The 12691-nt window shown below is 40.8% G+C and overlaps 1 protein-coding gene across 2 annotated transcripts in view; it reads right to left on the bottom strand.

Annotated features, from left to right (window-relative positions):
- Positions 1–2412: 2412 nt before the first annotated feature.
- The window catches only part of ric1 (RIC1 homolog, RAB6A GEF complex partner 1), a 36673-nt gene continuing 26394 nt past the window's right edge, over positions 2413–12691 (bottom strand). The window contains exons 11-27 of one of the 2 annotated variants that reach the window (XM_038282014.1): positions 12250–12423; positions 11947–12153; positions 11713–11751; positions 10876–10986; positions 10652–10741; positions 10395–10555; positions 7852–7990; positions 7657–7773; positions 7174–7581; positions 6769–7080; positions 6522–6680; positions 6211–6347; positions 5852–6132; positions 5557–5769; positions 5302–5479; positions 4975–5163; positions 2413–4429 (exon numbers count right to left, since the gene is read on the bottom strand). In XM_038282014.1, the coding sequence (XP_038137942.1) occupies positions 4114–4429; positions 4975–5163; positions 5302–5479; positions 5557–5769; positions 5852–6132; positions 6211–6347; positions 6522–6680; positions 6769–7080; positions 7174–7581; positions 7657–7773; positions 7852–7990; positions 10395–10555; positions 10652–10741; positions 10876–10986; positions 11713–11751; positions 11947–12153; positions 12250–12423 (3231 nt within the window). In that variant the 3' untranslated portion in view covers positions 2413–4113. The remainder of the gene's footprint in view (positions 4430–4974; positions 5164–5301; positions 5480–5556; positions 5770–5851; positions 6133–6210; positions 6348–6521; positions 6681–6768; positions 7081–7173; positions 7582–7656; positions 7774–7851; positions 7991–10394; positions 10556–10651; positions 10742–10875; positions 10987–11712; positions 11752–11946; positions 12154–12249; positions 12424–12691) is intronic. The other variant, XM_038282015.1, reaches the window with a different exon arrangement.

Genomic DNA, 12691 nt, shown 5'->3' with positions numbered 1-12691 from the left:
TTATTATATTAAGAAAGAAAGATGAGTAGAAATGAACAAAATCAGCTGCTTTTTTAAAGAGATAATGAGATGAAAACTGGTCTGTTTTAGTGGACTTTGTCGTCATCAACATAGTACTGAAATCCTGAAAAAAAAAAAAATAATTCGTTGTCACTATTACTAAATTTAGTGTTTTAATTAGTCTTTTTTCTGTGACTTGATTATACAACACAAGGTTTCTGTGATCACTGTTTTTAAACATGAAATTGGTGCACAAGTTTGAGTTAATGTTAAGGTTTTCAATTAACATTCAAAGTTTAATGTTTGCATTCTTTCAACTCATGATGTGAAAACGTCCATCTCTGGTGTTTTGCTTGCATCAATCAGTTTTTGGGGTAATTCTGGCTGTGACTGATCGGTACTCTTGGTCGAACTGTATGGAGTCAGAAAGGGGTAAAAATGTTTGTAAACTTATAAACTAATATTTGAAACTGAAAGGATAGATGTTGTTATGAATGTCGAATTTTTACCTTATAATCTGAGAAACTAAAAAAGCAAACATAAAATAAGAATTGGGTCTAAATTCTTTCCTTCAGCTTGAAAAAACACATAATTCAGTTTAGTATTTTAATTACCCTTTTTTTTATTGCAGTTTTTGATTTTTTAGAAAAGAAATAAAAATAAAATAAAATGTGTAATCACAATACTAAACTTAATTTAGATTAAATTTTTATTTTTAATGTTTGCTTTTTTAGATTCTCACATTATAACCTAAAAATTTGACATAAATATCAACTTCTACTTTCTGTTTCATCCAAGATTTAGAAGTTTACAAACGTTTTGACTCCTTTCTGACTCCGTAGAACTGCTTTACTGTGATTCAGCACGCAGCCAATCAGGGGGCTTGAATTTTGCCCTAATTATATTCAAAAGAAATTAAACTTGTGCACCCTGTTCTTATTTAAAAAATATTACAGCTGTATGTTGTGTAATTGAGTCACTGTGGGGAGAATCATTAAACTAAATTTTTAATTCATGCAGAAAATGAGACAAAGCAGAACAAAAAGGATTTAGAATTTATAAAGTCATGACTGATGTTTCTGCTCCTCCTAGTGACCATCTAATGCATCAAACTTAAACTGCAGAGGCCATGGAGATAGATTTTGATGGCAAACTGGGCTAATTTAATCAACAGTTTAGTCCATTTGGAGTGTTAGACAAAACAAACTACTGAAAGTTAATATTTTTTTAGTCGAGATTTGAATGCAAATAAGCATTTAAATAAACGCATTCTTTATTTCTTTATTGGTCAGCATATTCAGAAGTCCAGAGTATTTCACTGTGTTTAACTGGTTTCTGATGTTTAATAGAAGGATGTTAGATTATTAACAAAATGGGAGCCTGTTAGATGTGTGAAATGCTCCCATCCTTTGATAACAGCTGCTCTAAAGTCTCCTGTTAAAGAAATAAAAGGTTTAAGGGAGAAAGTGAAGCTAAAACTGACCGAGCACTGAAATGTGTGTGTGTGTTCTGCACACCTGGGTGAAGCTTTCTCATCGTCACGTGTCCAGATCAGGTTGAGAAATCAGCCAAACTCACTGATGTGTCTTAAAGTTGACCGATGCCACTTATATTTCTTTTTTTATTGTTATCTAAACTGTTTGATTGTCCATTCATGCCTCATTTTATATTTTGAATTTAATAAAAAAATCTGATTTTTGTTATTTTTTTGTACAAAAATTTTATTTCTTTTAGTTTGATGTCATTTTAAAGGATCAATCTGGTTAGCAGGGTTTGTTTAGAAGACCGAAGATTTTACATTATGCAAAATGGCTGAACTAAAGTAGCACTAATACGGAGATTAAAATGCTTCTAAATTTCAGTTTGTTGTGTATTTATTCTTTGTAAACCTGGTGACTGCATGACAAGCAGTTAGAAGGTCCCTGGTCAGGCCTTCCTTGGTGCTTTCCACATGTCTCTGGTTCCGCCCACAAACATGCACGTGTAGGGCTGCAAGGCATTGGAAAAATACGTGGAAATTATAGGTAAAAATTGGGGAAATGGTATTACTTATTACACATCTGCTTTTGCTTTACTCCTAGAGTGACCCTCCATGCAACAGGATACTTCTAAACCAAATCTTAACATGTTAAAATAGCAAATTCATAATATTTGGGAATGTCCAGAAAGAAATGCAAAAAAAAAAAAAAATGCATAGATGTTGAAGCCTTCCTACAATTTCTTAACTTTGTCAGATTTTTTTTGAATCGTCTTCCAGGAATTATTCTACGAGGAACAGATTTGCAAATAGGTTCTCCTACCTGAACCGTATGTCTCCCTAATTTAATGGAGTCACCATGGATCACATAAAATCCCAATAAATAAAAGACAAAGTAGAAAATGGATAGATAAAAGCTTCATTTGAGTTCAGTGTTCATTTTAAAAATAATTTATTGGTCTGTATGTACACAGGAAAAAAACTGAAGTAGAAAACAGAATAATAAGTAGAAAAGACATAATGTACAATAGTTATCTTTACACTGCATTCAGGATGTCTGCTGCCCCCAGAGGTGAAACGTTACTCTGAGCAAACAGGCAATACTTTTAAACTGTACACAGTAGGGAGGGAGTCACGCCCGACTGGCCCCCTCCTCACCAAATCACCCTGCAAAGAAGAAAAAAAAAAACCCTCATAAAACATCGGCCATATTCATTCCCGTAGGAAACCGTCTGTCAGGATAAGGAAAGAGTGGCGTTGGTTAGGTGTCGAATGGATGGGCGTGAGGTTTGGTTCAATCTGCATAAAGACTCTGTCCGGTTTCAACAGAAGGCCGCTGGACGTTAAAAGTCTTTGGTTCATCGAGTTACCGTTTTCAAGTTTAATAAAGGTCACAGCGGAGAAGTGTAGTGTGGCTGTGGAGTTTGGGGCCTACTGAAAACTCAATTTAAATCCCAGCTTTTCTGTTGAGAGAGATTTCCTAAACGAACCATCTGAGCCAACTATTTCAACAGAGGCCCATTTACAGACGGTTTTAGTCTACATTGAGAGAGAAAAACTGAGGTGGAGAAAAGAGAAACATAAAGCTTAAAGTAACATTTCCCACTCAATGCACATTATAATACTGACAAAACCGCTTTAGTGCCCGTGGTTGAGAGCACTAGTCTGATTATTTAAGCTTGTTCTCAGTCATTAAAACAAACCTCGGCTCACCTATAATGCCAATAAATAACAATAATGACGACTAATACGATAAAATCAACTCTAAGCGATCAAAGCCACCCATCAGGTTAATACATGAACACAATGCGACACGCATCGGGGAAAGCAGCATGCAGACTCGCTGCGTCGGTATGTTGCACGGTGGAGAGGCGAGTTAGGATAGATGTGATCAGTTCCCTTTGATTCAAACTGTTAACACTGCAGAGGAGGGATTCATGTGAAGCCGGCAGACGTGTCCAAAAACATTAGAGCAGCTTTAGGTTCTGCTTTCTGCTCATATGAAAAAACGCAGGAGAGTAGGGTCAGGTGTTCTGCTTCCTTAAGAGATGAATGGATCTGTGGGATCTAAGTGTGCAGCTGATTCCCTTCTGAGACAATACCAGACGTCAGAACTACACAGAAATCGAGTTTTTCACAGCGATTATCTCCAGAATGATAGTTTGTAGAAAAATAATCGAGTTTGTCCTCTTACATTATTTTAAAAGGTATCAAAACATCCTAAAGTGATGAGGTATGGAAGCAGGCTGAGAGACATTTCACGGTTTCTGCCGATGCTTTGTTCTACAGTCTGCTGATTAGCATGAGCTAAGTCCTTGAATTTCATGGAACAAAGGAGAAAACTGGTGCCTTCCTGTGCTGCTCTGCAGCTTTCAAACACCACCGGCAGGAGAAAAAAAGTGACACAGCTGACCTTCTTTCCCATCCAGCACATTTTGGTGAAATGTTAGAGAACGTCCAAGCCGTCTGGTGGCTCGGTATGCCTTAAAAAAGGGCGGATTTAAAGATTACATAATACTGACTGAAGTATGAACCTGCAGGGAGAGGAGCTTTATGCTCTTAAAGACACTGTCTAATCCCAGTCTGCCTCCTCAGTCTGAAGTTCACAGGTTAAAGACTAGAATTGGCCCTAGCATTCAGGACAAGGTGCAGTCGTAGGTTCCCTCCCCCTCGCCCTGCTCCTCCGTTTGCTCAGGAGGAGAGTCTTCAGGAGGAGGGCGGGAAAAGACCCCAGCAGGTTCGAGCGAGGGCAGTGCCAGCCCGAGCGGTGCGGGCACCCCTCTGCTGTCCTCCACCCGGGGGGCAGCGGCTCCAGCCGGGCCCTCAGAGGCCGCCAGCTTGCAGCTTTGGATTGCAGGTTGGAAGGCGTCAGGCTGCACCTGCTCGGATGTCGAGTTCATCAACTGCTGCAGCTGCGGCTGGATCAGGTTGAGAAATGGTTTGTATCCAAGGCTGGAGAGAGAAAAGAGGAAAGTAAAAGAAAGGAAAGTTTTATACCCTGTTTTCCCCCCATGTTAAAACAAAAGTTCTATGCATATTGATATTTTATACGACCAAAACAAATTAATGCACATATATAAAATGCAACAAAGAAATTTCTTAAAATGAAAAGTTTAGAAGTCTGCTATGGGAGCATCTTCAAATATCAATTTTAAATAATTGGTTTAGGGTCTGGACTTTGACTCAGACACTAAAATACATAAACATGCTTCAATCTCATGTTAAGATTCTAATCCATTCTATTGTAGCTCTCTTATGTTTAAGCTCATTATCCTGCTAAAAGTAAACCAGCCAAATTAGGATGTTTTCATCTTTTGGTTAAATTATGTTCCTTTTTAAGTGAATGGATTCATTAACTAGAGGTTCTGTAGAAAATATGCAAGTATCTTGTTTTTATTTGAAGAAAAATCTGATTCTTTTTCATGTTTTTATACCTCCCAGTAAAGTTAATAAACCAACTTTGACCATTTATTAAATCTCTGAATATGAAAACCAACCAGTCAGAGGAAGCCCAGGCGTCAACAGCCAGTAAGCCGTTTCGGATGCTCTGTGCGGTCTCTGGTGGAACCTCAGGGCTGTCCAGGAAGCTGATCACCTGCTTGATCACGTTTGCATCCCGCAAGATTAGACCAATCACAACGCACCACTCCAAACAGCCCGCCTCCATAAACACATGGAGGAGGTATCTAAGGTAGAGAGAGGCACAGGCATTAAAATACCACTTTGGCTTTATATCAGTAAACTTTTAATGTTAAAAAACAGAGAGAGAAAAAAAAAAAGGTGGATATTTGAGGAAAAAAATGAATGAAAGGATAAATCCTCACCTGAGCTGCACCTGGGATTTGTGCGGGCCCTTGTTGGCCAGCTCCATGGAGATGTGCTCCAGCTCAGCTTGACTCAAACTTAAAATGGATGAGTTCTCATCCACCATGGTCCAGTCGCCGTCCACCACTGAGCTGGTCTCTGTGAGGTCGGTAGCCGAGCCCACGCTGTACTCCTCCACTGGATGCAGCGTTAGTTAACAGTCAGTGATGGAGGCTATATTTTTTTAAAGCAGGCTGGAGAAAGAGGATTTTTACCTTTGTTGGTGAGCAGCGACAGGAAGGCGTCGTGCGTCTGTGGTGAGTTTTGGTTGGAGTGAGCCGATGAAGCCGTCTCCGTGTCTTTGGTGCTCTGCACGAGGCTGTCCATCCAGGTGTGGTTGGTGGTAGCTGCAGAAGGCGGGGCTGTGTCCATCTCGCTGTTCAGCAGACTGTCTGCAGACTGAGACTTCAGCAGCTGCGTACTAAGCACTGTGAAGAAGAGAAAAGATCAACAGGAGCGGTGGACGCTGAACGTTAAGAGCTGACTGATCTAATGAAGGTTCATGCTCACCACTGCGGCAGCGTCCGTTCTTCAGAGGTGAGCTGAAACTTCCCACAGGAATGACGGGAAAGGGCCAGAGAAAATCTTTGTGGAGCCTCGTCAGAGCAGAGACAAAGTCGTCGACTCGGGCCACACGGTTTCTCTCCCGGCACAGCCAGCCGATGAGTTCGAAGCCCAGCTGGGCAGAGAAGCACCCGAGGTCACGGAGACGCACCTGCTCCAGGAGGTGGCGGGCGTGGCGCCACAGCATCATGTCGATGTACATGTTCTCCGCGCACTCCACATCCCGCCTGACAGGAAGCACCACGGACACGTATTAGCACCAGCAGATGGATGTTTGTTAAAGCCAACTGAGCTTGTGTCGTTACCCTTTGGCAGAAGCTCCGCTGGGCATGCTGAAGGTCTTCTGCAGGTTAAACTTTCCTGTCGAGATGGAGTCTGCAGACTGAGACAAACTGATGCTGCGATTTCTGAAGAACTCGAAGCCGCCCGTTGAGCTGGGTTCCTGAAGCAACATTCAGATTTGTGCATTTATTGACATGCTGAGGTTCATAGAGTTTAATGTAAAGCATCCTCCAGACACCTAAAGGTGTTAATGTATAAAAAACTAGAAATACAATGAAACCTGGTCAAATATTGATTATTACTGTATATCCTGAACTTCTCTGACTTCTCTCACCTGAGTTGATGGCGTGGGGGGCGGAGACTCCATCTCCCCTGAGCCAATGGCTTTTAGGAATCGGATCATGTGACGGCAAAGGTCCCATTTTCCTTGTTCAAGAGCCGTGTTGAAGAGGAGAGTGGCGTGCTGCCGACTCACTGCAGGAACCTCCATGTTCTAGAGGTGGTTATAGATTAAAAAAATATATTTTAGAGATATTTAGCTTTAAGGTGATTTAGGATGTTTTTTTTTTCTTTAGGCTAACCTGTAGGATAATCAGATAGGAGGCTGCTGTGTCCAGATCCTGGGCCATCAGGCACTCCTCGAACAGATCTTTGGGGTTTCCCACGGCTGCAAACAGGTAGTTCCACAGAGCGTACTCTGTTTTCCGGGCACAGTGGACGATGGTCTGGAGGAAGAGGGGGAACTCTGTGATGAACTTGGCCACGGTGGGAAGCAGAGGGTCGGGGATGGGCTCCCGTGAGGTTGCCTCTTCTTCCAGAACTACGTGAACTATCAGCTCCAGGACATGAGGAAAGTACGGAAGGGAGGCACAGGACTGAGCCAGCATCAAAGCCTGGGAGGTAAGGGGAAAACATTAAGTAGAGGTACTGGATTAGATCTTTCTGATAAAGCAGCCCAATAATTGGTCGAATATAAACAAACAAACCTGTTCGCCCAGGTTGCGAACCAGCAGCTGCCTCAGGATGTGGTGGAGGTAGATCTGGGAGGTTCTATCTACTGTGCAGTAAGGAAATAGTGCCTCCAGTGGCTCAGAGGGTCCTTGCAGCCCATCGTAGAGTATGGTCTCATTGGTGGCTCCCAGCACCAGGGCGTCCTCAAACAGCACCGCCAACGGATAGATGTTGATATGGAAGGGCAGCATGATGCGTCTGGAGAGGAAGGAGTGAGGCTTTCGATTGTCTCTGGGGAACAGAGGTAACCAGACCTTCATTCCTGCCTCTCCGCAGGACAACCACAGGGCCTCCAGCAAGTGGCGCTTCTTCTTGTTGGAGCGACAAGTCGTCCACACGTTCTCCACACACTGAGCCAGCACCACTGGAGGACAGAATGGGAGCTGAAAGACAAAATGGAAAACTGTTATCTATGGAAGAAAAACCTTATAAAGAAAAAGGGAGAAGTTTGGATTCACCAGCTTTTTGTTGACGGCTGGTGTCTCTTTGTCCCGCACTTGTGGTCCAGATCGGTCCCTCTGTAGCATGATCAACTGGCCAGCCAGATTTAACATGATGCTCTCTGCTGTGCAGGCCTGATATGGAAACACAAAGATGTTAACATATCTTTGGTTACAGCTCAGTGAGCGCATGTATTTATGTGTTGCTGTTACCTGCTGCGGTGCTTTCAAAGAGATGCCAGTCTCTGTGCGAACTGATGTGAGCGTGACCGAGACCACAAGAGCTGGATGGGGGATGTAGCGAGACATGGACACCTCCTGCAGCAGCGCCACACTGACCGATGGTGTGGGACTGCAAAGAAAAGTGCACATATTTAGTCTATTTTAAAAATAAAATAGTATAATGATAGCCTGCAGGAATGCAGGTGTGCAGCAGGGATCTAAACTAAGATCTCTCTGGTTTTATTTTAGTTTGCTTTTTAAGAACGCTCCTTAAACTCATGTTGATTTTACTGCTCAACATTTATGACCCGTTTTTTCTTTTCAATCCAATCTCAAAACAATGTAGACAAATAATACAAGAAAATATTTTATTTCATTAGTCTGCCATTTCTGGTTCATTCACAAAATGAGCTAAAATGCTCATGTTATTACAAAGCTATTACATGTCTATTTGTGTATTTTTAGTTGATAAACATTAATTATGAAAATTAAAATAACAGATTTAATTATATTTAAATAATTATAAGCAGAAACGAGAAACAGTTATTACTTTCTTCACCTGAAGGGGGAACCAAAACCTCAGAACATGTTAAAGATCAGCATCTTAGCCACATGATGACAGGTTAGACTTCCTTTATCAAAGAAAAACACAGCTATATAACTCTAGTAGCTTAAAAACATATTGAAATCACAGACTGCTTCGAATCTCCTGGTGTTGAAGACAAAAATACCTCTTCATACTATAAACTGGGACAGGAAATTTTTTACTTTTTTTAAAAGAGCACAATTAGAGGATTTATTGTTGTTTGTTTATATGGAATATCATTATGCTAAAACTGCACAAGATACAGATCTTACTAAGTACATTTTTCTAAGAATAAGTGCTTTTTTTGGGGCGACAGTGGCGTTGGATGTAGGAGTTTGCCCTGAAATCGAAGGGTTGACGGTTCAAGCCCCGACTCCGACTTTCATTGTCGTTGTGTCCTTGGGCAAGACACTTCACCTGCATTGTCTACTGATGGTGGTCAGAGGGCCCGGTGGCGCCAGTGTACGGCAGCCCCGCTTATGTCAGTGAGCCCCAGGGCAGCTGTGGCTACAATGTAGCTTGCCACCATCAGTGTGTGAGTGTGTGCGTGAATGGGTGAATGAATGTAGTGTAAAGCGCTTTGGTCAAGTCTCCTAACTTGAATAAAGGCGCTATATAAGTACATGCCATTTACCATTTTTCTTGAACTGAGCAGATAAGAAATTTCAAGTGCATATCTAATTAATAAAAGGGTAGAAGTACCGGTTCCATTGGCAGATTATCTTACTTTTCTACTCAAATTAAGGCTAATTACGCTTCTTTTAAGAAATTCTTACTAATTTTTGCAGCCTTTTATCCCTCATCAATGACTAAGGATAAGATTCACACATCCCGATTTTGCATAAAATTCAGCAGAGCAGCAGGTTTTGTCCGAACCTGTGCCCAACTATAAATACAAATGCAAAGTAGTATGAATACCCCTGAAGGCTTCCTCCACGTGTTCAAATAACCATGGCAACGGGGGGTAGTAAAGCAAAAAAAAAAATAGAGGCATTTGTCTGACGAGGCAGCATGCAGAATCCTGTTTGGCACTTATTCCTTAATTATAAACAACAATGGCTAAAGAAGGATGATGGCACTCACACTAAATCTGATTAATAAAAACGTATACATAATTTTTGAAATATACAATTAAGTGACATGTTTTAATCAAGCAGGCTGAACATACTGACTTTTATGATGACATTAATTGGCAGATTAAAGGAAAACTTTTGGAACCGGTTCTGCTATGTTGCTCGTTCAGCTACTTGACTTGTAAATTAATCTTTTATTATTTATTCAATTGAGCTGATATGATTACATGAATTACTCAACCTATCAAAATCTCCCTCTGAAAATCACTAACGGTATTTTTCATTTAGGGTTTTTTGCCATTTAAGGGTGTTTTGTTAACTCGTGTTACAGTTTAATTATTCAGATTCAGTGAAAACATCAAGGTCATAAAAACACTGGGTTAGATACAAAACTAGTGAATATAGTCATATTTAAGGGTGTTTTGATGAATTGTGGTACTTGATGATGTAATAACTCCTGTATCATTTGTTTTAAAACTAAATCAAGTGAATAGGAAGGATAGTACGATAAACTTAAAAGCCTGACTGACTAAGATGAAGATAAAGAAATCAGCGTTTTAATAAAATTTGATAGTGGATATTAACAAAAGCAGGAATATAGGGCATCGTCACTGCTGAAGTTTTCTCTAATTTGATTCTGCAGGCGAGATGTTATAAAATCCTAAAGATTCATCCTCATTTTTCATCTGATCAACAGTGAGACGGGGGAGCAGTTGCTCCACTTGTTTTGTTCTATTGCTGCAAATGGCCTAAATACAAGTTAAGATCCATTTTAAAACAGATAATGATAGATTTGTTCTTGATTTTAACAGATGATTCTGTAAACCCTCGTTTATCTACTTTAGGGGGGTAAATATTCAGGCAAAGGAACCCACCCGTCAATTCTCCTCTCTATGCTGTAGAGGCAAATGGAGCAGTCGGCCCTGAACAGGATGACCATGTCTCTGAAAACGTTGAGGAGCAGCGTATCAGAGTGCAGCTTAGTGACCGAGGCGAAGGCGTTGTCCAGGTTGGATGCGCGCTGATAGAACCTCAACTAGAAGCAAAACATAAGAGGCTTTTAATGAGGCAAAATACAACTGCAGCCACACGGAACGGCTGAGCACGAAATTAAGCTGTTTGTTATTATCACCTGCTCTTGCTGGTCTGTAAAATTGTAGCATGCCACCACAACAAAGTCTTTCCACCAAGCCAGGCCTCCTGTCACAGTCATGCTCTGCTCCTACACAAAAAAAACGCTCAGTTTGATCTGATCTCTCACTCTTTCATTATTGTTACTCACCACTGTGTTCCACGTTTATGCTCCCGAATCAAATCCTTCATTTTGCCTCCACAAAACCAGTTGTATTAGCATACCTGAGTGATATTCCCAAACAGCTTCCATTTTCTCGTGAATAAGGAGTAGTGTGCAAAGCCCCGCCTCCCTGCAACAGCCATGCATTGTCCTGCTGTGTCTATGGCTGCAAACTGTGACAAATAAAAACCACAAAAAAAGAAACAAACATTATTAAAGCACTTTATTCTAACATATGAAAACAGTAGGACAATAAATTTGACTTAAAGGAAAAATACAGATGAATAAATTTTATCTTATTTATAAAAACCTGGAAATGTGGCAATTATTGTGCTACAGTCTAAATCTTCCAGTGAGTCTATACACCCCTTACGCTTTAAATAAAAAATTTTTCCCCTGTAAACATAATTTTTCACCCAGAGTTTGGCATCTGTAGCAACATTTTAATGACTGTATTCATCCTATAAAATAACATCCAAAGTCAATAAGAAAACATTAAGCATTTAATTTCCTTTTATTCAGCAAATATTTAAAGTAATCATTAAGGTTTTCTCAAATGCAAAACTTCAGCTGCATTTAAGGAAACAGAAGGTGAAATCCCAAAGCGTACATCTAACTCAACAAAGGAGCAAAAAAGATGAACATCCTGAAATAATTAAAATAGAATGTAAACCTGGATGTTTTAACCCAAAATATAAAAAGCCTTTGGTCATGGCGGTGGACTGCCAATTTAATTATTTACCTTCTATAATTTCTCATTTGTTTTCCTGTTTCATATCCAATATGAAAGTGAAAAAGATGTTCTAGTTCTGGGGAACGTTTTAAATCGGCTGCGTGTGATTCTGGCAATCAGGAAATAATGGAAAAAAGCAAATATACACTCCCCTATCCACACTTACCCGAATTGGCCAGTTGCTCTCCAAGTATGTGCTGTGAATCTAAAAAAGAAACAAAAGACAGTGAGTCAGTCATTCTCACAAAGTGAAGTTAATTATAAACTGCTGCTGATGAGGTTACAAACACACAATACATTTGGTTGTCCAGAACATACTATAAAATAATGCAACCTAGTATTTCATGTCAGTATGGAGTCTCTATATGGGTGTTGTTGGACTGTACATGCACAGCCTTACCTGGACCACATGCCAGTGCTTGTGTCCGAGTAAAGTGCTGAGTCCCTGAGAAAGAGAGGAGTCTGGATTGGACGGGTGGTGCAACGGGCTGCCTTCTCGTGGGTGCAAGTTTGCGTGTGCGTCAGAGTTGCCGTGGATTTGTGTGGGGTCACCACAGGTCAGGTAGAGGCGGTCTTCTCCGTGGAGTAACACCTGCTCCTGGTTACTCTGTAGTCGACAAAGGAGCAAACGGTTCGTGAATGATTCATGACAGCGTGTATTTGTGGAAATGTGCTGCTGAGAGGTTTGCCATGCTCCTCTCACCGTGCAGGGGTTGACTGTGAGGGCACTCTTAATAAAATGAAACTGCAGAATCCCAGCCTGCAGACAAGGATGAGGGGGAGAAACCCTCTCCACATCCTGCTCCTCATCCTCCTGTTTTCTCCTCTCCTGTCTGTTGGGGATTACCCACAGGTGGTAGCCCTCTGCTCCCCAGCTCTGTCAAACAGCACATTATTCATGTTGGTAAATGCAAAGAGCAAAAAATAAACCACGACAGGCAAAAAAAGTTTATTTTTAAGGCTTTCTGTTAGGGTGAGACACCATTCTGTGATCTTAAACTGATGACTTTGACTAAAAGTCTTTCTTCTGAGACCTGCAGAGGCGACACCTGCAGAAACACAGCTTTGCAGATCAACAGACTGAAAATACTTTTTGCCTATTCTTCTTTGAGAAATACATAAAGCTTGGTTAGACTATTTTCTTT

Source organism: Cyprinodon tularosa, unplaced genomic scaffold (assembly GCF_016077235.1).
Source record: "Cyprinodon tularosa strain WSP-4 unplaced genomic scaffold, ASM1607723v1 ctg179, whole genome shotgun sequence".
NCBI lineage: Eukaryota > Metazoa > Chordata > Actinopteri > Cyprinodontiformes > Cyprinodontidae > Cyprinodon > Cyprinodon tularosa.
This window is presented reverse-complemented; position numbering and strand designations above follow the sequence as displayed.